This window comes from Hemicordylus capensis, chromosome 2, assembly GCF_027244095.1.
Source record: "Hemicordylus capensis ecotype Gifberg chromosome 2, rHemCap1.1.pri, whole genome shotgun sequence".
NCBI classification, from domain to species: Eukaryota; Metazoa; Chordata; class Lepidosauria; order Squamata; family Cordylidae; genus Hemicordylus; species Hemicordylus capensis.
The window spans coordinates 392,774,905-392,797,496 of record NC_069658.1 but is presented as its reverse complement, the minus strand read 5'-3'; the positions used below and the strand labels follow the sequence as shown (position 1 = coordinate 392,797,496).

At 47.1% G+C, this 22,592-nt stretch overlaps 1 protein-coding gene across 9 annotated transcripts in view; it reads right to left on the bottom strand.

The window, feature by feature from the left end:
* The window catches only part of FBF1 (Fas binding factor 1), an 80,380-nt gene that overhangs the window by 3,049 nt on the left and 54,739 nt on the right, over positions 1-22,592 (bottom strand). For 7 of the 9 annotated variants that reach the window (XM_053295792.1, XM_053295797.1, XM_053295795.1 and 4 more), the window contains 6 exons: positions 21,422-21,540; positions 19,575-19,697; positions 15,303-15,488; positions 14,738-14,914; positions 7,757-7,894; positions 167-305 (listed from right to left, as the gene is read on the bottom strand). In XM_053295792.1, coding sequence (XP_053151767.1) covers positions 167-305; positions 7,757-7,894; positions 14,738-14,914; positions 15,303-15,488; positions 19,575-19,697; positions 21,422-21,540 — 882 coding nt within the window. The remainder of the gene's footprint in view (positions 1-166; positions 306-7,756; positions 7,895-14,737; positions 14,915-15,302; positions 15,489-19,574; positions 19,698-21,421; positions 21,541-22,592) is intronic. The other 2 variants (XM_053295796.1, XM_053295801.1) reach the window with 2 other exon arrangements.

The following is a 22,592-nucleotide window of genomic DNA, read 5'->3' as shown; positions in this document are numbered from 1 at the left end:
GTCAACAGCCAAGGGGCAGAAAAGGCGTTTCCCCAGCACCACCTTCTGGGTATGGCCCTCCAGACCCACCTGAGCACTAAAACTGCCAACACACAAAGGCTCTCACAGATGTCAATCAATCAAAATAACTCCTAAAGGGAATACTAGTGGTTGTGCAGCTACTTACTGTGTGCGTTGGAGATTTTGATGGCCTGAGCTCCTGACCGTGGTGCCTGGGGCATAGTCCGGAATACCCATGGACTGCTTGGAAATCCCTCCCGCAGCTGTTCAAGTTGCCTCCTCTGATGAGATAAATTCAGGCGCTCCTGACCCAGTCCAATGGTAGGGAAGGAGAGAGAGAGAGAGAGAGAGAGAGAGAGAGAGAGAGAGAGAGAGAGAGAGAGAGAGAGAGGAATGTTCTAGCAGGAGACTCTGACACTTTTACCTCTCAGCTATCTTATACTGAGCAGATATGCTAAATATGCACCCAGTTTTTAAATTTCTCACATGCTTCTAGATTATCAGGTGGACTGTAGTTTGCAGTGATGGATTTAGGGAGTGGCAAAGTAGGCACTTGCTGTGCAGCGGGATGGGGCGGCAGCAAGGAGGGTGGTGGTGGTGCGAGGCGAAAGTTCCCCCTTTTAGCAGTGCCTGCTGCGCAGTGGGATGGGGCAGCAAGGGCAGAGAGAGAGAGAGCTCCTTCCAGCTCCCCTCCTGCCCCGTCTGCAGTCCATTATGGGCCTTTCTCTATGAGTTTCCCCTTGACCCTCACTGCGGCGACCTCCCAGAAAGGCATGGCAAATCCATGGCTGCCTACGGGTGGCAAAAGGCTTAATCTGCCCCTGGTAGTTTGCAGATTTATCCTCCTGAATCTTTGCTTTGCTTAAACAACAGGTGGCAGCTGTGGCCAGGAGCACTTTTATCAGATATACCGATATGTCCCTTCTTGGAAGACTACTGCCATTCAGCCACTATCATCCCTTCCTTTGCAAGCTCAAGGTTTGGCTACTGTAATGTGTTCTTCTATTGGTTTTTAAAAAATGTTTCAGAACCTGCAGCTAGTGCAGAATGCTGTGGCTTATATCCAAAATTCAGGCAAGAGGACACTGTGCATAATGCTAAGTATTTGTGGATTGACATCACATTCTCATTTCTGGTGCCACCTGGATCTTCTCTGACATCTGCAGTATTTAGGATGTAGAAATGCCCAGCAATGCATATGAGAAAAGGGAAGAACTATTCTACAACACAGGAAAATATTTATTTCAGATTGATCTGGAACAGTCATTGTATATTTCATGCAGAGGATTTTATCTGAACTGATTCTCAGTACTCCTCCTTTTGAGCTGCATTTGCTTCTCCTCATCTGCCTTCTTCCCTTCAACAGAGCCTCATTTCTGTCAAATCTCTGCATACAGCCAAAATTAAACTGACCTGCACATCCCTTCTCCTTCTGTACCAGTGTGATTTTAATTCCTTAGCTCTGCCTTAGAACATTCTTTTTTGGCTTATTCTGTCTGTACCTTTAGAAGTTCAAATGAAGATAAAATAGGGTACAAAAAAAGAAACTGGCTGAAGTATGCCCCACTCTGCTCTGATGGGAGTACATCTCAAAATCTGAAGAGATGTTTCATTTATGGGGAGAAGGATGAGACTGCTTTACGTGCATTTTTACATCTCTATCTCATGTTTAGGAATGCTTTTACCCATCTTAAGTTCATGGGTTGCATGCAGGAAGTCCCAAGTTCAGTCCCTGCAGCTGTGGCTCCCCCACAAGGAAAACTGAGACAATTGCCTCAGGCGTGTGTAGTGACCAGCCTCCCCTCCCTCTAAAAAGTTAACTGGAAGTGAACCCTTGTCTTGACTGACAGGCTGGTGAACTCCAGGACTCTTTGTCAGGGTTCATGACAAAGGAGGCACTCTCTTAAATAGCCTGGACCCAAGCCATTAAGGGCTTTATAGGTAATAACCAGCACTTTTTATTTCACCCAGAAACATATCAGCAACCAGTTCAGTTCTTTCAAGACCACTGTTATATGGTCTCTTCGTGTTATCCCAGAGACCAATCTGGCTGCCGCATTCTGTACCAATTGTAGTTTCTAGACTACATACAAAGGGAGCTCCACATAGAGTGTATTACAGTAGTCAAGCCTGGAGGTTACCAGCATATGTACCACTATTTTAAGGTCATTCACCTCTAGAAATGGACGTAGCTGACATATTAGCTGAAGCTGATAAAAAGCGCTCCTGGCCACCGCCTCAACCCGAGAAACCAGGGAGAACTTGGGGTCCAAGAGCACTCCCAAACTACATACCTGATCTTTCAGGGGGAGTGTAACCCCATCCAGAACAGGCAGATCTAAACCATCTCTCAGGTTCTGACCCCCGCCCACAGTCAATACTTCCATCTTATTATTATTATTATTATTATTAATAATAAAACTTTTATACAGCCCTTCAAAAAGGCTCAGGGCGGATTTGGATTCAACCTCAGTTTGTTATCCCTCATCCAGCCCATTACCACCTCCAAGCAGGCATTTAGGGAAGATATGACATTTCCTGATGAGGTCAACATGGAGAAATAAATCTGGGTGTCATCAGCATGTTGATAACACCCAGCACCAAGCCTCCTGATGATCTCTCCCAGAGGTTTCATGTAGATGTTAAAGAACATTGGAGACAGTATGGAACCTTGTGGAACTCCATACTTCAGTTCTCGCTTTACGGAGCAACAGTCTCCAAGTGACACCATCTGTAATCTACCAGAGAGGTAGGAAAGGAACCACTGTAAAACAGTGCCACCCAATCCCACCTCCTTCAGGCGGTCCAGAAGGATACTATGGTCGATGGTATCAAAAGCCTCAGAGAGATCCAAAAGGATCTGCACAGTCACACTCCCTCTGTCAATAGCCAGTTGGAGATAACCCATCAGGCCGACCAAGGCAGTCTCAACCCCATAGTCCACATGAAAGCCAGTTTGAAATGGGTCTAGATAATCTGCATCATCCAAAACTGCCTGGAGCTGAGAGGTCACCACCCACTCAATCACCACGCCCAACCATGGAAGGTTAGAAACAGGTCTGTAATTAGCTAACTCTGAGGGATCCAACACAGCTTTCTTCAAAAGTGGTCTAATAATAGCCTCTTTAAGACAAGGAGGCATCCTGCCCTCCCTCAGAGAAGCTTTTATAATGTTTACTAGACCCTCTCTGATAATATGATAAGATAAGCCAAGTTGAGCAAGGGTCAACAGGGGCAGATGAATCTTTTTGCCACCCACAGACAAAAAGGTTTTAGCTGCCCCTAAAAAAAAAAGCTGCGGCAGCAGCAGTAGCTGGGGGTGGGGGAGGAGTGTTCTCCCCCTTTTACTTTTTTAAAAAAAGTCACCACAGCAGCAGTAGCCACAGGGAGGGGGGCGACTGGGTGAGCCCCCCCCTCATCCCCTAAAGTTCACCCTGGCGGTGGTGGCGGGGAGGGTGTAGTGGAAAGGAGGAGAAAGTGCCCGTTTTTTAACCCGAGAAAGCCCGCTGATGCTACGTGGGTGGCGTGACCTCCTCCCTTCTCCCCAGTGACTGCACATGGGCTCTGCTATCCGTAGCCCATTTCAGCCGGAAATGGGCTACAGATAGCAGAGCCCATGGGCAGTCACTCACTGGGAAGGAGGGAAGAGGAAGGAGGGGAAGGAGCTCATTGCCACCGCAAGCAAGCCATGAATAAAGCTTGGCTTTAAGCTCCCATCCTCGCAGCCACGGCTGCCACAGCTTTAAAAAAAAAAAAAAGTAAAAGGGGGGAATGCTCCTCTTTCCCCCCTCCCCACAACTACTGCCGCTCCTCAAATTTTGCCACCGTAGGCAGATGTCTTCTCTGCCTATGCCTTAATCCACCAGTGAGGGTCAAGAGAACAGGTTGTAGGATGCACAGTCTGAAGCAGTTTGTCCACTTCCTCAGGAGTCACAAACTGAAAATGATCAAATCTAATCCCATAAGAGGAGTTGCTGGACACCTCTACAGTAGACTCGGCAATAACTGTGGAATCTAGCTCACCCCGAATGTGAGAAATTTTATCCACAAAAAAGTTGTTAAAAATGTCACAGCGAGTAACCGATGCTTCTAAATTTAAATTCAAGGGGAGGGGGTACATACTAGCCCACTCTCACAACCCTAGACAACTCAACTGAACGTTAGTTTGCAGAAGCAATGAAGGCAGAAAAGAACTGCTTCTTTGCTGCCCACACTGTCAGAGCATAATCTTCAAATGTGCTCTGTGTTGTACCTGATCAGACTCGCGCCAAGTCTTCCTCCACTTGCGCTCTAGTTGTCTACCTTGCCGCTTCAACTCCTGTAGTACATCCAAATACCATGGGGCTGTCTTTAAAGCAGGTCGAATAGGATGCTTAGGAGCGATTGTGTCTGCTGTTCTTGTGAGTTCATGATTCCATGTTTGCACCAGAGCATCAACAGAATCACTAGCAGAGCCAACCCTAAACCCTTCCAAGGCTTCTTGGAATCCTACTGGATCCAATAACTTCCTCAGGCGGACCAACCTAATAGGTCCTTCACCCCTGCACAGGTGGGCCGAAGCTGTAAGTTCTACCTTAACCAAATGGTGATCTGTCCATGACAATGGGGAGATGACAGGAGTCCCCACCCATGGAATACCACCCTGATCAGAGCAAAAGACCAAATCGAGCGTGTGACCAGCATCATGTGTTGGTCCAGAGACCATTTGGGATAGGCCCATAGTCGTCATGGCCACTACTGAGCCGCTCCTGACAACCCAGTCCCACAATCAACATTGATGTCCCCCACCACCAAAAACCTGGGACACTCCAAAGCCAACTCATCATCTAGGTCCATCAGCACAATTAGGGACTCCACTGGGCAGTGAGGTGATCGGTACACCAGCAGAAGCCCCAATTTATCCCTGGTCCCTAGACTTAGGTACACATATTCAATATAGGCCAAATCCTTGACAGGGATCGTGGTAAGGGAGATGGTATTCTTATAGACCACAGCTACTCCACCTCCCCGCCCACATCCTCTCACCTGCTCCACCATGGAGTAACCCTATGGGAGAAGCTGGGACCAAACCAGACCACTAGCCTCTCCCAACCAGGTTTCCGTGATACATACCAAGTCAGCTCCTTCATTTAGGGAAAAGTTTGTTTAGTCAGACTTTGTATTAGAAACTTATATTGCTTTGTGTCTGTGTGTGCTCTGCATATTCTGGATAGTGTTCTATTATAGTTTACCTGCAATGTAATTTGAAATAAGATACACTAGCCTACACCCACTACACCTAGGGTGTTGCAAAAGCCTCTTTAGACATTTAAGTGTGAATTGAGACAGCCTATCTTTGTAATCCTACTAAGTATTTTTAACTGTATTTAAAAGCTGAGAAAGCCTCAGATGGAAACAGTCTGTAGTAATTGAATAAAACTGTTTTTTAGTTCTTATCTTTTTACAAGCCTCTCCGAGTTGGTTTTTAACAGGCAGGGTGACAAAGGGGTGCAAACATGTCCTCAGATGGTCAGAAGCTATTGGTTTTCTCACCATGCATAAGCTTGCACGTGGAAGATTTTTGAACTTGTCCAAGAGCAAAATTAAGAGAGTTTTCCCTGGGATTCCACCCCAAGCCCAGGGAGGTTCAAGCTCTGTCGATAAGAGAGGTGGCGGTGGCAGCATTTTGAACCTACCAATAATACAGAATAGTTTTAGGAGAAGCCTAGTCAGGCAGCTCAGCAGGGATGATTCAGCATTTCTTTCCCTCATGTGAGCTTGCTCTGAGATAAAATCCGCTATAGCGTGTCTTTGGGGGGGCAACAGAATTTCCCCCTGCTGCATCCCACCTGAGTAATTAATATTAACCCAGACCAGAGCCTATCCTACCCCTGCCTCCCAAGTCCAGGTGTAACTCTTTGCAGAGTGTGTTGCCGCTGCTTGCCTGGCAGCAGTCTGCCCAGGCTTCTCCATGCTGTGGTGGTGGTGGAGGCAGCAGGAGGTCCCTCCTCCCCCTTCCCTCCAAGCATGGAAGTGAAGGAAGGGACTTGCAGCGTTCCCTCTAAGGTGTGCACATGTGTGCGTGTTCACACATTTGTTGATGTCAGCTCGGTTAATTTTAGATCCCATCTCAGGTTGAATCAGGAAAGCCCCATTCTGAATGCATGTGCACAAACACTGCCTTGATACTGCTGCAGAGAATAAAAAATCATTCCACACACAGATGAAAAAAAATAGAGCAAACACTGGAAGGAAAACCTCCTGCTGCAGCCACCACCTCTAGCTTAATGACCCATGCAGCTGATCTGAACATATTTCCACTGGAAACTTGGACTTCCTTGTGCAGCTGAAAAAAATGAGAGGGGTCAGATTTACCAGTTGACTTGACTGGGGACAGGAGCAGTGCCACTGGTAGACTTGGCCTCTGGAGTGGTGGCAGACCCAGCAGGGAAAAGCTCAGAGTGGCTGCATAGGCTATCTTCAGCAGTAGTGGCAGAAGTGTTGCCGCCAGCCAGTCTGCCCTGCAAATTGAGGCTGAAGTGGAGTCCGCAGAGAGAGCGGGAGAGACCTCTATCTCACTGACTGTGGCACACACAGCCATCTTGGAAGTCCACAATGTGCTGTGGCGGCGGCAAGCATTGTTAGTCACCGATCCACAGGGTGTGAGCACCCTGCTAACCCTCCCCCACTGACTCACACTTATCCACATGAGGAAAGATGGGCAGGGGGAATGAAAGACACCAAAATAGGGAACAACACTACAAAGCACCGAGCTGAAGAGAAATGTGCCTGTACCGGAGCAAGACAGGGCAAAAACTGGGGCTGAGGGGGATAGCTCCTCCCATAAGTCTGGACAAAGTTGTTTTTAATTGGCCCTGTCTTGGAGCAGGAGGGAGGAGCAACCCAGCCGCTCCAGAGACACTCCCCCACTGATGAGGAAGGAGATCCAGTGAAAGGGAGGGAGGGAGGATCTCCTGCTGCCTCCCTCACTGGTTTCCAAGGCAGCATCGAGTAGGGGTGTGCACAAACCGCAGTTCGAACCATGGTTAGAGCATCATTTGGGAGTGGGGACTAAGAATTTTAAGAAAGAGGCGAGCAAGTCCTTACCTGCTCTCCGCTGTCCAATCCAGCTTCCTGCTGGGGCAGCACGTGTCCCAAATACCCCCATGTGGTGCTAGCACACACATGGCATCTGCACATGTGTGGGCACCATGTGTGTGCTGGCGCCATGTGGGTGTACTTGGGACGTGCGCTGCCCCAGCAGGAAGCTGCATTGGGCAGCGGAGAGCAGGTAAAGACTTGCTCTCCTCTTTCTTAAAGCTCCCAGTCCCCACTCCCAAACAGTGCTTGAACTGTGACTCGAACCATGATTCATGCACACCCCTAACATGAAGAATAGGCAGCAGTGACCTGCAAAGAGTGGTGCCCTGGCTCGGCAGGCAGGGATGGGGTGGGGCTAGCGACAGGGTTACATCAACTCCAGCCTGGGGGCAGCATTTCATCTGTTGGCCTCAGGCACAAGCAAATGTTGGGATCTTCAAATGGGCCTGGGAAAGATTCCCTGTCTGTAATCCTGGAAAGCGGTGACTAGTCTGTGTAGACAATACTGAGCTAGAGGGACCAATGGTCTGACTTAGTGGAGGGCAGCTTTATATGTTCATATTGATTTGGCAAGTTATAATTTTAACATCCGGCCATCCAAATGCCACAGCTAACATGATGGCGGCACGCAGAGCAGCAAAGAGTTCAAGAGCTTGGAGGAGGAGGAGGAGACTACCTGGTGCAGAAATTCTTCCTGCTGCCGGAGTCGTTCCATCTGTTGCTGCACAGCACGCAGCCGAGCCTGATGCTCTGACTCCACCTGCCTTGCCTCCAGGAGGGCTTTCTCTCCTTCTTCATATTTCTGGGAGGACAGCTGTGAGGAGCACAAAGAGGCAGAATGAGGGCTGGACTGGAGCTAGAGCCCACCTGGACTTTGTCCCAGAATCCCGATTCCATGTCCGGGTTCAACCCTGGGACATGTGAGATAATAACAAGAAACAAATGCTCTTGAATGTTTGCAGAGTGCTTTTCCCTCACTGCTAAGTAAGCCCAATCAGATTTCACTCATCTAGGAATGGAGAAAGGTATTATACTTTGGAAGATGTTGTTCCAAGGAAGCCTGAACCCTGAAATTCTCATTTAGAAAACATAATGTGAAGAACAAGTGGGGGGAAGTGGGAGTAAACAGGTGGCAGTAGTTGATGCTTCCATACTGTAAGTTTAACATGCTGATCGTCTATAATACTGAAGGATTTCTCCCCTAGTTACAAATCTCCAACAAATTATCATTTTAGCATTACTATAATCATGCATTAGTTATATAATGTTCCATTATTACACCCATGTCTCCCAGTTATAACTACAGGGCATCTTCTCTTAATATGGCAAGTGCTGCTTTGTAATCCAGATTATTCTTGATTTCCCTGTTGCTACTCCTTCCCCCAGTTCCCACAAAACATGTATTCATTTGTTCTATACTCACTTCTCAGACATCCCCTAGTTTATCCCTTCAGACACCCCTTTTCTGGTCTCTTTTCCTCAACATGCTATTTCTCCTTTTGTGGTTCATACCCCTCTCATTTTCTGTCTTTGAAAGGAGCATATTAAGAACATTTGCTTTGAGTCCTTGTTTGCTGCCTCTCCAAGGACTCCTGCATCACATCAAAACAATGTTTATGTGAATATGATATGCTAGGCAAAGAGGCTGACATCTAGACTAATAAAGTACACTGAAAGTGAAAGAACACCCGACAGTGCATGTGTTCTTCAATGGAGGAGTGATTTTCATTTATCTCTCCTTCCATCTCAAGGTGATTTTGACTCCTGGAAATATGTCCCTGAGGGTCTTGCAGCCCTCAAGGACACAGTTGTGGGAGTCACAGTCAGATTCAGAAGAAAGGAAGTGACTAAAATAGCCTTTTCTTCTGACGTGCAACAAAGTACTAGCACTTTGTTAGTCTAGATGTCAGCCAATGTTTTGGTCTTTACCCCAGTAAAATGGATCTTGACTGATGTTGGAATCATGTGATCTTAATCCTGCTTTCCAACTATTCAATAACTTGCTTACAGAAGTACATAACACCACAAACGATTTATTCACAAAAATAACACATGAAGTAGTCCTCAGAATCTACATGATGTAGAACAAACAGGTTGCTTAACTTTGGTTCTTCTAGTGGTCATCTGTGCTCTTATATGATTGGGCTTTGCGCCTGCGCAGGGACCTTGGAATCTTTCCAAGCTGAAATTCTTCTTTCTGAAATGGGCGGTATCCCCGCCCCCTCTGGTGTAATATGCATGGTGTCCTGGCTGTCCTCCTCAGTCAATGAGTCCGGCAACCCAAAAAATTAAGACGGGAGGATGGGTGGGTGTGTAAGAACACAGATGACCATGAGAAGAACCAAAGTTACAGGTAAGCAACCTGTCGTTCTTCAACGTGGTCTCTGTGCTCAACACGATTGGGCGCATAGCAAGTTGCACCCTGTGCAAATCTTACCTGGAGGTGGGACATCATGCGAAGAGCAATTGTAAGACTGCATTGCCAGAGGCGGCATCCCGACCAGAACATATATCCAAGGCATAAAGCTGCATAAAGGAGTGTGGTGATGCCCATGTAGCAGCTTGGCAGATGACATCCAGTGGGATGGCTCTATTGAATGCAGCAGAGGCCACCACGGCTCTGGTGGAGTGAGCCTTTATTTATTAAGTGCATTTTTATACCGCCCTAACCCAAGGTCTCAGGGCGTAGGGTTTTTTTTTGGGGGGGGGAGTTGATAGCATAATGTGATAGTTTGGGTAACTCAAAGAGAGATAGTTTGTGTGAAGGCCTGTCAGTCACGTTTGGGGCCCAAGTGCGATAGGAATAAGGCTGAAGAGGAACGCTAGTTTGTTGTCCGATGTTCGAAATATGCCGGAGTCCTTTGCATGTCCAGCATTCAGATGCAGATAGCATTGAGCATCGTCTGACAGATTCAGAAAGAACATGGGTAGAGCAAGAGGCTGCGAGCTGTGAAAGGAGGAGACAACCTTGGGTAGAAAGGAGATGTCAGTACAGAAGACTAACTTGTCCTTGTGGAAGATCAGGTAAGGCGAATCTACACGGAGGGCTCTGAGCTCGCTGACTGTGAGCAGAAGTAATGGCCACCAAAAAAGCTACCTTGCAGGAAAGGAGATCGTTGGAAGAGGAAGCCATGGGTTCAAATGGGGGGCAATCAAGCAAGTATGGGGGAGATATCCCTGGAGAGGAGAGCTGGTCTTGCAAGCATGACTTGTCCCCTTAGCTAAGCAGGGTCCACCCTGGATGCATATGAAAGGGAGTGTGATCACTGTAAAATATTCCCCTCAGGGGATGGAGCCGCTCTGCGAAGAGCAGAAGGTTTCAAGTTCCCTCCCTGGCTTCTCCAAGATAGGGCTGAGAGAGATTCCTGCCTGGAATCTTGGAGAAGCTGTTGCCGGTCTGTGAAGACAATACTGAGCTATATAGACCAATGGTCCAACTCAGTATATGGCAGCTTCCTATGTTCCTATGAGGGCCATGACCAAGGCATATCTGGGTACAGGTGGGGGAGGCCCTTTAAGAAGTGTTTAATGGTAGAGTCTCAAAACGAAGACGCAGAAGTAGGAAGGGAGTGGGCAACGATGGCAGCTAGATGGACCTTGAGGGATGACACCTTCAAGCCCAACTCCTTCAGGGAGAGGAGGTAGGCACAGACGTGTTGAGTGGTGTAAGTATCCCGGGAGGAAAGTGCAGGGGGCCTTGAAGATTGCCAAGAGTTCCAAGTAATTGATGTGAGTGGCCTCTGACGGTGTCCAGAGGCCCTGCAAGTGGAGGCCCTTCATGTGTGCTTCCCAGCCCATTTCTGACGCAGCTGTAGTCAGAACAAAATGAGGAGGTGGAGTATGAAATGGGGTTCCAAAGTGTAGGTTGTGAGGGTCTTGCCACCAGTGGAGAGACAGATGTACCTGAAGGGGTATGCATAGCCAGTGGCTTTGAGGGTCGCACTGAGGATGAAAGTTGTGAAGGAACCAATGTTGCAGTGGTCTGTACCTGAGGCGACACTGAGGAAGCATGTATGTGGTGGTGGCCACATAGCCTAGGAGCTGTTGGATGACCCAAGTTCTGTGGCAGCGTTGGGCAGCCACCTTGATAGCTAGAGAGAGCCTCACGTGTATGGAGTTGAAGAGGAGACCTAGAAACCCTGTGCATTGGGTTGGCCTGAGTTGGGATTTCTTGTAGTTGATCTGGAGGCAGAGACAGGTCAGGAGAGAGATGGTGGGCTGGAGGGCATGTTCAAGATTGTGAGGGGTGTCCGCTACCAGAAGCCAGTCTGGTATGGGAAAATATACTGATACAGTCTGATATGGGAAGAGTTGAATGCCCTGTTGTAAAAAATGCCACCACGGGGGCCATACATTTTGTGAATACCCATGGTGCAGAGGCAAGGCCAAAAGGCAGGGCCTGAAATTGGTAGGTGGTGCCCTGTACAGTGAAATGCAGGTATTGCCAATGTTGAGGGTGGATGGTGAGATGGTAATACGGTGAGATGGTAATACCTCCTTGAGCTCTAAGGAGGCAAACCATGCATTCCCTGTGTAGGAAGGTGAAGACGGTGGCTATGGTGACATTCTAAAACGTCTGTAGGTGATGAAGCGGTTAACTTCCCGAAGGTCTAGGATGGGGCGGAGGCCTCTGTCTTTGGAACTGTGAAGTATGTAAAATGGAAACCTCCAGAATTTGAATTGAGAACTGGTTCTATAGCTTCTTTGTTGAGGAGAGTCTTGACTTCTGATAGCAGAGTAGGAGTAGGCATGGTAGGAATGGGAAGGTTGAATGGAGGTATGGAGGAAAATTCTAGAGTGTAGCCAATTTGGATGATAGTGAGGTCCCAAAAGTCCGACAGGATGTTCTCGCATGCTGGTAGAAAGGGGTCCTGAGTCAGCTCTGGAGCAAGAAGACACTGTTTCTTGGGGAAGGCCGGTGCTGGTCTGGACTTTGGAGCGGATTGGCATTGAGTAGAAAAGGAGAATAATCTCTCGTAGGGCTGGTATCTTGGGGAATGAAAAGAACAATCACCCTGATGGCACGAATGGGGCAGGGTTGCTGTGGTGGAGCGCCATTCCACCTGTTGGGGCTGTAAGGTCTGGTAGGTTGGGATTGATGACTCTTCAAGCATGCGGTGTTATGGAGGCATTGAACCTTTTGAAGGGTTTCATCTGTCTTTTCCAAAAAAGGGGCGCCCCCCTCAAACGACAGGTCTTCTGTGCGTACTCGGGCATCATATGCTGGAACGGAACCAGGCATGTCTGCGAAGCGCAACGGAGATGGACATGACTCTGGCCGCACATTCAGTGGAGTGTCTAACTGCATGCAGTTCTTGTTTGGTCAGCTGTGCAGCCTCACATAAGAATATTTTGTCAGGCTGTTTTTTATCAGGAGGGAGATGATCCAAAAGGGTTGCTAAGCATTCCCAGAGGAAGTGATTGTATCAGGCATTATAGGAGGTGAAGAGCAGAAATATTGTACAGACATCTGTCAAAGGTGTCTAGTTTCCTTCCCTCCTAGTCTGGAGGGGTGGAGGTCGGGCAAGACCTGTGTTTAGATAACGATGACTCTACTATCACTGAATTGGGTGTTAGATGATGGAGAAGAAAGGCCCGTTTGTTCTTCCTCTGTATTGACTCAATAGAAGCTCTCAAGGTGCTTAGTAGGCTGAGGTAGGGAAGATGGTTTTAGCCAACAGGAGCAGGGCTGTATTCAAGGGGAGTGTAACTGGAATACGGGTGTCTGCTTCAATGAGACTGAATAAAGGATCTGGGTCTGCCTTACTTTGCTGAGAAAGTTGGGCTCCCAAAGATGAGGCCATACAGGAGATGCAGTCTGCATATTGCCTATAGTCCTCCGAAGGGGAACCTGGTTTCTGTTCGGAAAGGAGGTCTGGATGGATAGAACCCAGTGATGCCAAGTCAGAATTAGGAGAGGGAGCATTGGAGTCCTTTTACTCCGTCTCATGGTCAGAGGGTTCTACCATTGTTGTTGGTCTTGGATTAAGTTTTCAGCAGTGTGCTCAATCCATTGCAGAGGCGGAGCCTGTTGTTTTGGTGGAGCCAGGGAGGAAGTTCTTGGTGGCGGCAAAGGAGGGCCTTGGGTTGTTGCCTGAAAGCAGACTGTTAGAAGAAGGTAGAGGTCTGCCCATCAGGGCGTCTGAGAGCCTTGACGGATGAATGAGAAGGAGAGCGAGAGCAGCCCCTAGGGGCAGCTGCATAGTCCCACTGGTCCAGCTGTGATTGGCGTTGCGGGTAGCCCCTAGGCGGAGGTTGCCAGTCAGTGTCATAGAGGTCCCATTGCCTCTGGCGGTATGAGCATTCTGGTTGGTAACAGCAATAGGCAGGTCTCTTGTCCCAATTAGAATAGTATTGCTCAACGTAGGATGGTTGTCTGCGGTTGGTTGAGTAGAAGGTAGAGGGACCCGTTCGGGTTGTGAGACTGCTGGATCATGGGTAGAGGGTCTCGAACTCGGCTTCGAAATCGGGTTCATAACTGTGTTGGTCATCTTCCATGTTCAATGCGTCTTCGGGATCATAGGAGACGTCTTCTGTCTCGGAAAGACCATAGTGAGGATTCTTGGTTTCGATGTCCTTGGTATTGAGGCCGTCCTTGGCCTTCTTCAGCATTGAAGCCCTCTATCGTATCGAGGCCCTGCTCAGTGTAGAGGCAATCTCTGGCCTCTTTGGGATCAAGGTCCCATTCGAGATCAAGAGTCAGATTCAATTGAATCAATATCAGTTCTGACTGTAAAGCTTTCTATTAGAATTTACATAGTCCTGCCCAGGAGCACTTGACGAGAATAACCCAATGAGATGCCTTGATTGCAGCAACCGAGAAGAGGGGAGCCGTAAGCCTGAGTTTGGCAGGGGAGAATTTGCCGTCACCTGCATCCCCAAGATATCAGAAGGGGTTGCTGCCACGTGAGAGGACTTGAGAGCTTGTTCCCAAAGCCAAGACCGAAGGTGCAAGGCACAAGTCTTTCTGGCTTGTTCGGTAAATTTAGTACAGTGGGAACAAACATCGATTTGTGGGCCCCACCGAGGCAAAACAAACAGCGGCTGTGTACATCTGTGGAGGGGAGTTTAGCCCTGCATTGTACACAAAACTTAAAGGCAACCTTACTGGTCATATGAAAGTCAAAAGGCCAAGAATTGGTGCCCTAAGGGGAGGGGGCGGGAACACGAAGGAAGAAATAAAAACACAAAAGGAAAGACAGATAAAACTGAACTGAATGGAAAAACAGAAGGAGTAAATGTATGCAGGGAAAACAAGAAGGGTTTGTTTTGTTTTGTTTCAGCTCGGAGCAACTCACAGAGGTGCCGATCTGTCAGAAGACAAAGAAAGACTGAGGAGGACTGCCCAGACACATGTGTACTACACCAGAGGGGGCGGGGCTACCACCCATTTCAGAGAGAAGCACTTCAGCTTGGAAAGACTCCGATGAAGTCTCTGCGTAGGAACAAAGCCCAATCGTGTTGAGCACAGAGACCATGTCGAAGAACTATAACAATCAAACCTTGGTGGTAGTTTTTGGATTAGAAACCAGACCAAATGAACCCAAATCCATTCTTCAGCTTCTGCATGATAAGCTGTCTCTATGTCTTTCCTCTGCCAACTTTCTTTAGCCGTTATAGAAAAACATGTGCACAGGGTGAAATGCAGTTTACCTACCTTGCTCATACTGTTGATTTCCTCTGCCCTTTGTTTGATGTGCAAGGCTGCTGCATTGACTCTTTCCTTTTCCAGTCTCAGTTCCTGCTTCTCTTGCTCCAGAATCTCCCGATCTCTAGCCAACTGCTCCTCCTTGGATCTCAGGTCATTGGCTTTGATTTTCAGGTCTGCTTGCTCCTACCAAAAAGAGACACAAATATATGCTATCTCCTCTTTCTGTGAACAGAATAAAAGGTAGCTTCTTATAAAAAATTAGACCCAACTAACAGAACCCAGTACTAGATGTTTTTCTTAAAAAAAGAAAAGAAAAGTGGGGGGCCTTTAGTTGTACTATTAACCCATTCAAGCTGTGATACTTGTGTTAGCTTCTAAAGATGAGGGCTCTGCAAGCCTTTGCTCCATAGACTCTCCAACCACCATATATTATATGGCTGAGTTTTGGCATTCCACACAAGTTCTGGGCTACAGCAAAGACCTCATGAGCTCAAAATATGCTCCCCACACTTTAAAAACAAACAAACAAACAAACAAACAAACAAACACACACACACACACACACACACACCTTTGCAAGGCTCATGATGGCCCCTTCTCTTTGGCAGTCTATCTCCAGAGCCCGGTTAATTTCTCGCTCTGCACGCTCCTTGCTCAGCCTCTGTTGGGTGTGGATCTCCGACCACTCTGCAGCAAGTTTACGTCGCTCCTCGGCACATTTCTGCATGACTGACTTCTGCTCCTCAAGCAAAGCATTCTGGGAGCAAGGAACACAAGCAGGAGAAGGAGAAAGACAGGTTTGGTTCTGGAAAACACTGACATTAAAGCAAATCAGAGACAACTTCCTGACACAGACCCCTTAACCTACATATTGTTTTTAAAAGGCTGATTCAGCTTTGCCTTGCAGGATTCAACATGCTGTGAACATTCCCTTGCAATAATCTGCATTGAGAAAGTACAACTTCTTATGTTTCTCGAAGGAATGGAAGATATCTCTCTCTCTCTCTCTCTCTCTTTCTCTCTCTCTCCAACTCTTTGTTGCCATGGAAGATTCTCTGCATAAAGCAGGCGAGATACATAGGAACACAGGAAGCTGCCTTATATGGAGTCACACCATTGGTCCTTCTAGTATTGTCTACTCTACATGGACTGGCAGCAGCTCTCCAAGGTTTCAGGTAGGAGTCTCTCCCAGCCCTACCTTCAGATGACATCATGACAGGGAGTGAACCTGGGGCCTTCTGCATGCAAGCAGATGCTCTACCACCAAGCTATGGCCACATCCCCTAAGAGGAATATCTTACAGCAGGCAGGGCTCACGTGGTCACCCATCTAAATGCAAACCAGAACAGACCCTGTTTAGCAAAGGGGGCAATTATACTCACTACCTAATGGCGCAGCGGGGAAATGCTTGACTAATAAGCAAAAGGTTGCCTGTTCGAATCCCCGCTGGTGTGTTTCCCAGACTATAGGAAACACCTACATCGGGCAGTAGTGATATAGGAAGCTGCTGAAAGGCATCACCTTATACTGCATGGGAGGAGGCAGTGGTAAAACCCTCCTGTATTCTACCAAAGAAAACTACAGGGCTCTGGGCGCCAGGAGTCAAAATCGACTTGATGGCACACTTTACCTTTACCATAAGACCATCTAGCGAGAGACCTTTCCCATTTCCAGGTGCCCGCTCAGGCAATCTCAGAATTTCGAGTGTTTGTCCTTGAGGGTGGGCGTCCAAGATAGGTTGGGGATTCTGGTGTACCGACCACCCCCCTGCACTTCAGTCTCCCTACCTGAGCTGGCGGGGGTGGTCTCAGAGGTGGCTTTGGGTTCCCACAAACTTATTGTCTTGGCGGATTTCAATGTCCACGCTGAGACCCCCCTAGTAGGAGTGGCTCAGGATTTCAAGGCCTCCATGGCAACCATGGGCCTCTCTCAGCTGGTATCTGGATATGGCTTTTGCCAACCAGGGAATAAATGATCTGGAGGTGGGGGAGTTTGAGATAACTCCCTTGTCATGGGCAGATCATCATCTGGTGGGATTTAATTTGACTGCTCCGTCTGCCCTCTGCAGAGCTGGTAAACCAATTAGAATGGTCTGCCCCTGGAGGCTTATGGATCCGCTCGGTTTCCAGACAGCCCTTGGGGAGTTTCCAGTGACCCTGGAAAGCTGGTGACTCTGGGAGCTAGTGACTCTGTCAAAGCCCTGGTGAACCTCTGGAACAGAGAAACAGCCCAGGCTGTTGACACAGTTGCTTCTAAATGCCCTCTCCGGCTTGGGGGAGCCCATTCTGCTCCTTGGTTTTCCTTGGAGCCTAGGGCGATGAAACAACTTGGGCAATGGCTGGAACAACACTGGAGGAAGAGTTATGACAAATCCAAATGAACACGGGCTAGAGCCCATTTCAGGGACTACTCCGTGGCAGTTGGGGCAGCAAAGAAACACTTTTTCTTCGCCTCCATTGCATCTGTTCAGTGCAGAACAGCAGAGCTCTTTCGTGTAGCAAATACATTGTTCCACACATTCCTCCCAAGTAATGGGGGAGGAATAATCTACAGCCCGTGGTGATCACTTTGCATGTCACTTTGCAGATAAAGTCGCTCGCATCTGTGCTGATTTGGACTCCAGCGTTTTGGCAGTTCTAGCAAACGTGCCTCTGGTACCATCTGGTCCTATTGTGTTGGATTCCTTTCTGTTGGTGCAGCCTGAGGATGTGGACAAGATCCTGGGCAGTGTGCAGGCGACATCGTGCACTCTTGACCCTTGCCCTTCATGGCTAATAGAACCTGCTAGGGAGGGTATGGGCATATGATTGGAGGTGATTATTAATGCTTCATTAAGGGAGGGCAGGATGCCATCATGCCTCAAAGAGGCGATGGTAAGACCACTATTAAAAAAGCCCTCCCTTGATTCCTCTAACCTGGACAACTACAGACCTGTCTCTAACCTTCCCTTTTTGAGCAAGGTGATAAGAGCGTGTGGTGGCGTCCCAGCAGCAGAGGGTCTTGGATGATATGGATTTTCTAGACCTTTTTCAATCTGGCTTCTGCCCCATATATGGGACTGAAACTGCCTTGGTCGCTCTAGTGGATTCTGCTGGACCTCTCTGTGGCATTTGATACCATCGACCATGGTATCCTTCTGGAGCGCTTCTTGAGTATGGAATATGGCATTGGAGGTACTACTTTGGAGTGACTCCAGTCCTTTCTTGGGGAGAGGGTCCAGAAGGTGGTTCTGGGGGACTATTGCTCAGCTCTGTGGCCATTGGCCTGTGGGGTCCTGCAGGGTTCGGTTTTGTCCCCCATGCTGGACAAAACTGCTGGGAGAGCTCATCCGGGGACTTGGACTAAGTTGTCAACAATATGCAGATGACACTCAGCTCTATCTCTCGTCACCTGATTTCAGGGAGCAGTGGATGTCCTGAATTGGGGGCTGGAGGCTGTGATGAGTTGGATGTGGGCTAATAAACTGAGACTGAATCTGGACAAGACAGAGGTAATGCTGGTCAGTAGGGGAGCCAATCGGGAAGAAGAAATTCTATTGGTTCTGGATGGGGTTGCATCCCCCTTGAATAGCAATAGCACTTACATTTATATACCGCTCTATAGCCGGAGCTCTCTAAGCGGTTTACAATGATTTTAGCATATTGCCCCCAACATTCTGGGTACTCATTTTACCGACCTCGGAAGGATGGAAGGCTGAGTCAACCTTGAGCCCCTGGTCAGGATTGAACTTGTAACCTTCTGGTTACAGGGCGGCAGTTTTACCACTGCGCCACCAAGTATGGACCAAGTATGCAGGACCAAGTATGCAGCTTGAGGGTATTGCTGGACCTGTTTCTGCTTTTAGAACCTCAGGTGGAGGCGGTGGCCAGGGGTGCCTTTGCATGGGTAACTTGCATAGTTGCCTTTGCACGGCTTCGGCTAGTGCGCCAGCTACGTCCCTTTCTCAAGAAGGCAGATCCGGCCACAGTTACCCATGCCTTAGTCATGTCACAGCTGGATTACTGTAACATGCTCTACAAGGGGCTGCCCTTGAAGAATATTTGGAAACTGCAGCTAGTGCAAAATGCGGCAGCTAGGATTTTATCTGGAGCTGCCCGCTGGGATCACATCACACCTATTTTGAAAAAGCTCCACTGGCTACCGGTTTGTTTCTGGGTCCAATTCAAGGTGCTGGTTTTGAACTTTAAAGCCCTTAACGGTTTGGGCCCAGGATACCTAAGTGACCGCCTGTTCCCAAGGGCTGCTGCCCGCTTGACGAGGTCATCTGAGGGGGCTCTGTTCCGGGTGCCAACAATGAGGGAGGCTTGGCTGTTGTGCACATGAGACAGGGGTTTCTCTGTTGCTGCCCCCGGACTCTGGAATGCTCTCCCAGTGGCTATTCGCTCCTCAGTCTCCATCAGTTTTTAGAAAGCGTGTTAAATCTTGACTTTTTACCCAGGCTTTATATGATTGTCTCATCTGCTGCTTCTTTGTATCTTGTATGGTTATTTTATGCTTGTATTTTAAAACTTTTTAGTCAGATTAGTGTTTTTATATTTTAGCTTAATATTTTGTGTATTTTTATAGTCTTGTTTTAATTTTTCTGTGTCAACTGCCTTGGGATTGTTTTAATGAAAGGCAGTATAAATTTAAAAATAAAATAAAATAAAATAAAATGGAAAGAGATGGCTCTCCCAATGGCTCCTCTGAATGGAAGTGCAAGAGTCCTCTCTGCATAAATATTTCCTCATCCCACTTCAGTTCCATATAGATGGCTGCATGTTCACAATGGAATCACTGTTGTGGGTCCTCACTTTACAGTGCTTTGATAATGTCACTTTGCTTGACCAACACGGACACTAACCTTTGCCCTCTCTAGCTCTTCCCGCTCCATAGTCAACTGCTGAGTCATGACCCTTCTCTGTTCCTCCAGCGAGTGCTGTAGAGATTCCACTTTGGATTGTTCTGCTGTCACCCTCCAGCGCTCCTAAGAAGAGATACATAAATCAGCTCTGGGAAGGCTTTGTCCACAACTACATAAGAAAGCAATTTCAGCTGGGGTGAAACAAGAAGGGAGGAAGAACACATTGTTTAATGGGTGCTACCCAGGTGAAAGCCACCCCAATGTCCCAACCTGGGACATCAACTTGATGCATCCCTTACCATAATAGGTAGCACTCACTAGGAAAAGAAATGTATGCAAGCGAAAGCAAACAAGAAATGCCTACACTCTGTCTATAGTCCCCCCTACCCCTGCTTATTTTTCTTTGGATAAAATGATTTAATGGCAATGAAATGAGCATGACAACACTTCACAAAAGTTAGAAAATAACCACTTTAAGGTGCAGAAACAAGATGTTAAAATACACTTAGAAACATGTAAACTAAGCAAACATTTTGGTGTAGAACACCATCACCAGGGCTTTTTTTGGGATACCAACTGGTAACACTTAAATACAGCAGCCAAACTGAAAGTAGAAACAACTGATTAGGGAGAGAAGAAAAGGAGCAAACCGTTTAACCCTTTCAGAGACCAATATATCTCATTGCTTCTTTCATCTCTTCCTTTACATGAATAATGGGTTGCAACTGTCAACACCCGCAATTGCAGGGAATTTAATGAGACTTAAGATTAAAGAAGCAATATTTATAGAGCAGTTGCCACCCAATATTGATGTAAAGAAGCCATGAGATACTTTGGTCACTGAAAGGGTTAAAAGGTTTGCTCGTTTTCCTCTCTCCCCACTTTCATTTCTTTCTACTTCCAATTTGGCTACTGTATTTAAGGATTGAAGTGTTACCAGATGTTATGCGGAAAAGAGCACTGATGATGGTGTTTTACACGAAACGTATCCTTTGCTTACATGTCTGTAAGTTTATTTAAACATGCTGTTTTTGCACATTAAAGAGGTTGTTTTGTAACTTTTATTTTCCTTTGTATTAATTAATCTAGAAGCACACCTCATTCCCCACCCCAATTTGTTCCAAAAAACCCAAACACAGATTAGATCCAGATTCCACGCTTTTAATACATGTTCTTTATATAATCACTGCAAGTAACACTTTCAAATATCTTTTGCTGACATAATCAAGAGAGGCTAAAACTCTATACTCTTTCAGCACATGTTGATGAGATGTCGTCCCAATTCTATGTTTATACAGCTTATTTATTTTGGATTAGTTAACTGGGAACATGTTAAGCAATCCCATGAGCAACTGCACTAAACGTTTTGCTTGTCATTTGTGATATTTACTTGTCCCTCAATACTCAACAATGCACCAAAATCCCAGCATGCCAGTTTCCTGCAAGTCAATCCCACCTCAGTGTTAACATACCCCTTTCCTGTACAGATTTCCTCCTAGAATATCTAGATTGTCTTCAAGGAAAACTCCTCTCAGAGATGTACTTCACTTCACTTTGGGCCTCACCTGGAAGTGATAGCGACCTGAGTGAGGCTGTGAGGCAGAGTCGGTTTGACCATTAAACTCTAATCACTGGGACACTATTAAACAAACATAGCATAAAGTCTCAAGAGAGCTCAAACTAAGACCCCCATTTGCTTTGGGTCAATCTACGACTTAAGCAGTCCTAAAGCTAGCATTTGCCTTCAGTGCTAATGGAAAATATAGCACCTTTATAAAAGTTCATATTCCCAGTTCTCATGTTAATGCTAGCACGGATACCTGCCACAAAGTCTAGCATCAGCTCACCTGCTCCAGAAGCCGGGTCTGCTCATTCAGTCTGGCCTCCATCTTAGAGATGACCTCTTGCAGTCGGCTTCGCTCTTCCTCCATGTCTCTCTGCTGCTGGGTCAGGCGGTCTTGCAGCACTTTAGAATATGAGGGAGGGGAAGAAGAGGAGAGATCACCCCTTTGCAGCCTCCAGTGGTGCACAGACTATTTCTTTGTACAAATCAAAGCTCCATGATTGCACTGGCACTGACAGAGTGCTAGGCCCTATAAGTGATGCTTACCATTGGAACACTTTCGATTTCAGGAAACATATCATTTTAGGCAGGTGAAGTGAAAGGTGATGCTCTCCCAGACAGCAGCTTCCCACACATCTGGTTTATCCTTGTTAAGGAACAACCAGGAGTGCAGAATTGTTCTGGGACACCCTGTGTACTGCTTCTGTGCTGGTCATTGTTGGACCCATGGCCTAGCAAAGGATCCGCTAAAGTTGAAGTAGCACATCTGTTCCATGAAATTAAGAGCTACTTGGATGTGCCCTTAGCTAGTAAAAGGTAGATAAGATGAATCAGAGGGTTTTCGACGTAATAGCATATAGGCCATATTACACCATACACAGGTTTATATTTCTAGCAAAGCTTCCATTCAGTTTGTTTATTCACAATACAATTCCAATAGCTCTCCCAATTCTACAAAGAGACCAGCCAGCCAATTGTTTAAATGTGTGAATAAAGCATACTAGTTAATGCCTTTACCCAGAAACAAAACTGGGTCTACACAGTATGGATCAAGTAGCTAGGACTTCAAAGAAGAGTCAAACAGTTGAAAGCTGTATTCACTTGAGCATCAAGTTTAACAGTAAGGGGAAGACCACTGACAACACACTGGTGGGGCCTCCACTTCAACAGATACTAGTCTATATGGATGCAGTTCCTGGCCTGTGTGTGTGTGTGCGCATGCTTTTGGACCAAACTGGGGGAATTTACTCAAAACCTAGCTTGCAAGCATCAATAAGAAATGGGCAGAAGTCTAGAAAGAGGTAAGTCAACATTAGGGTACCCCCAGAAGAGCAACAGACTCAGAGGCAAGGATTTTGAAAACAAGATATAAAGTTGGTAGTTGACAACCTTGGTAATGGTGGTTGTGCAGGGAGTGAAGGCAACCTTCAGAGAGATGGGGAGTGAAGGCTCTA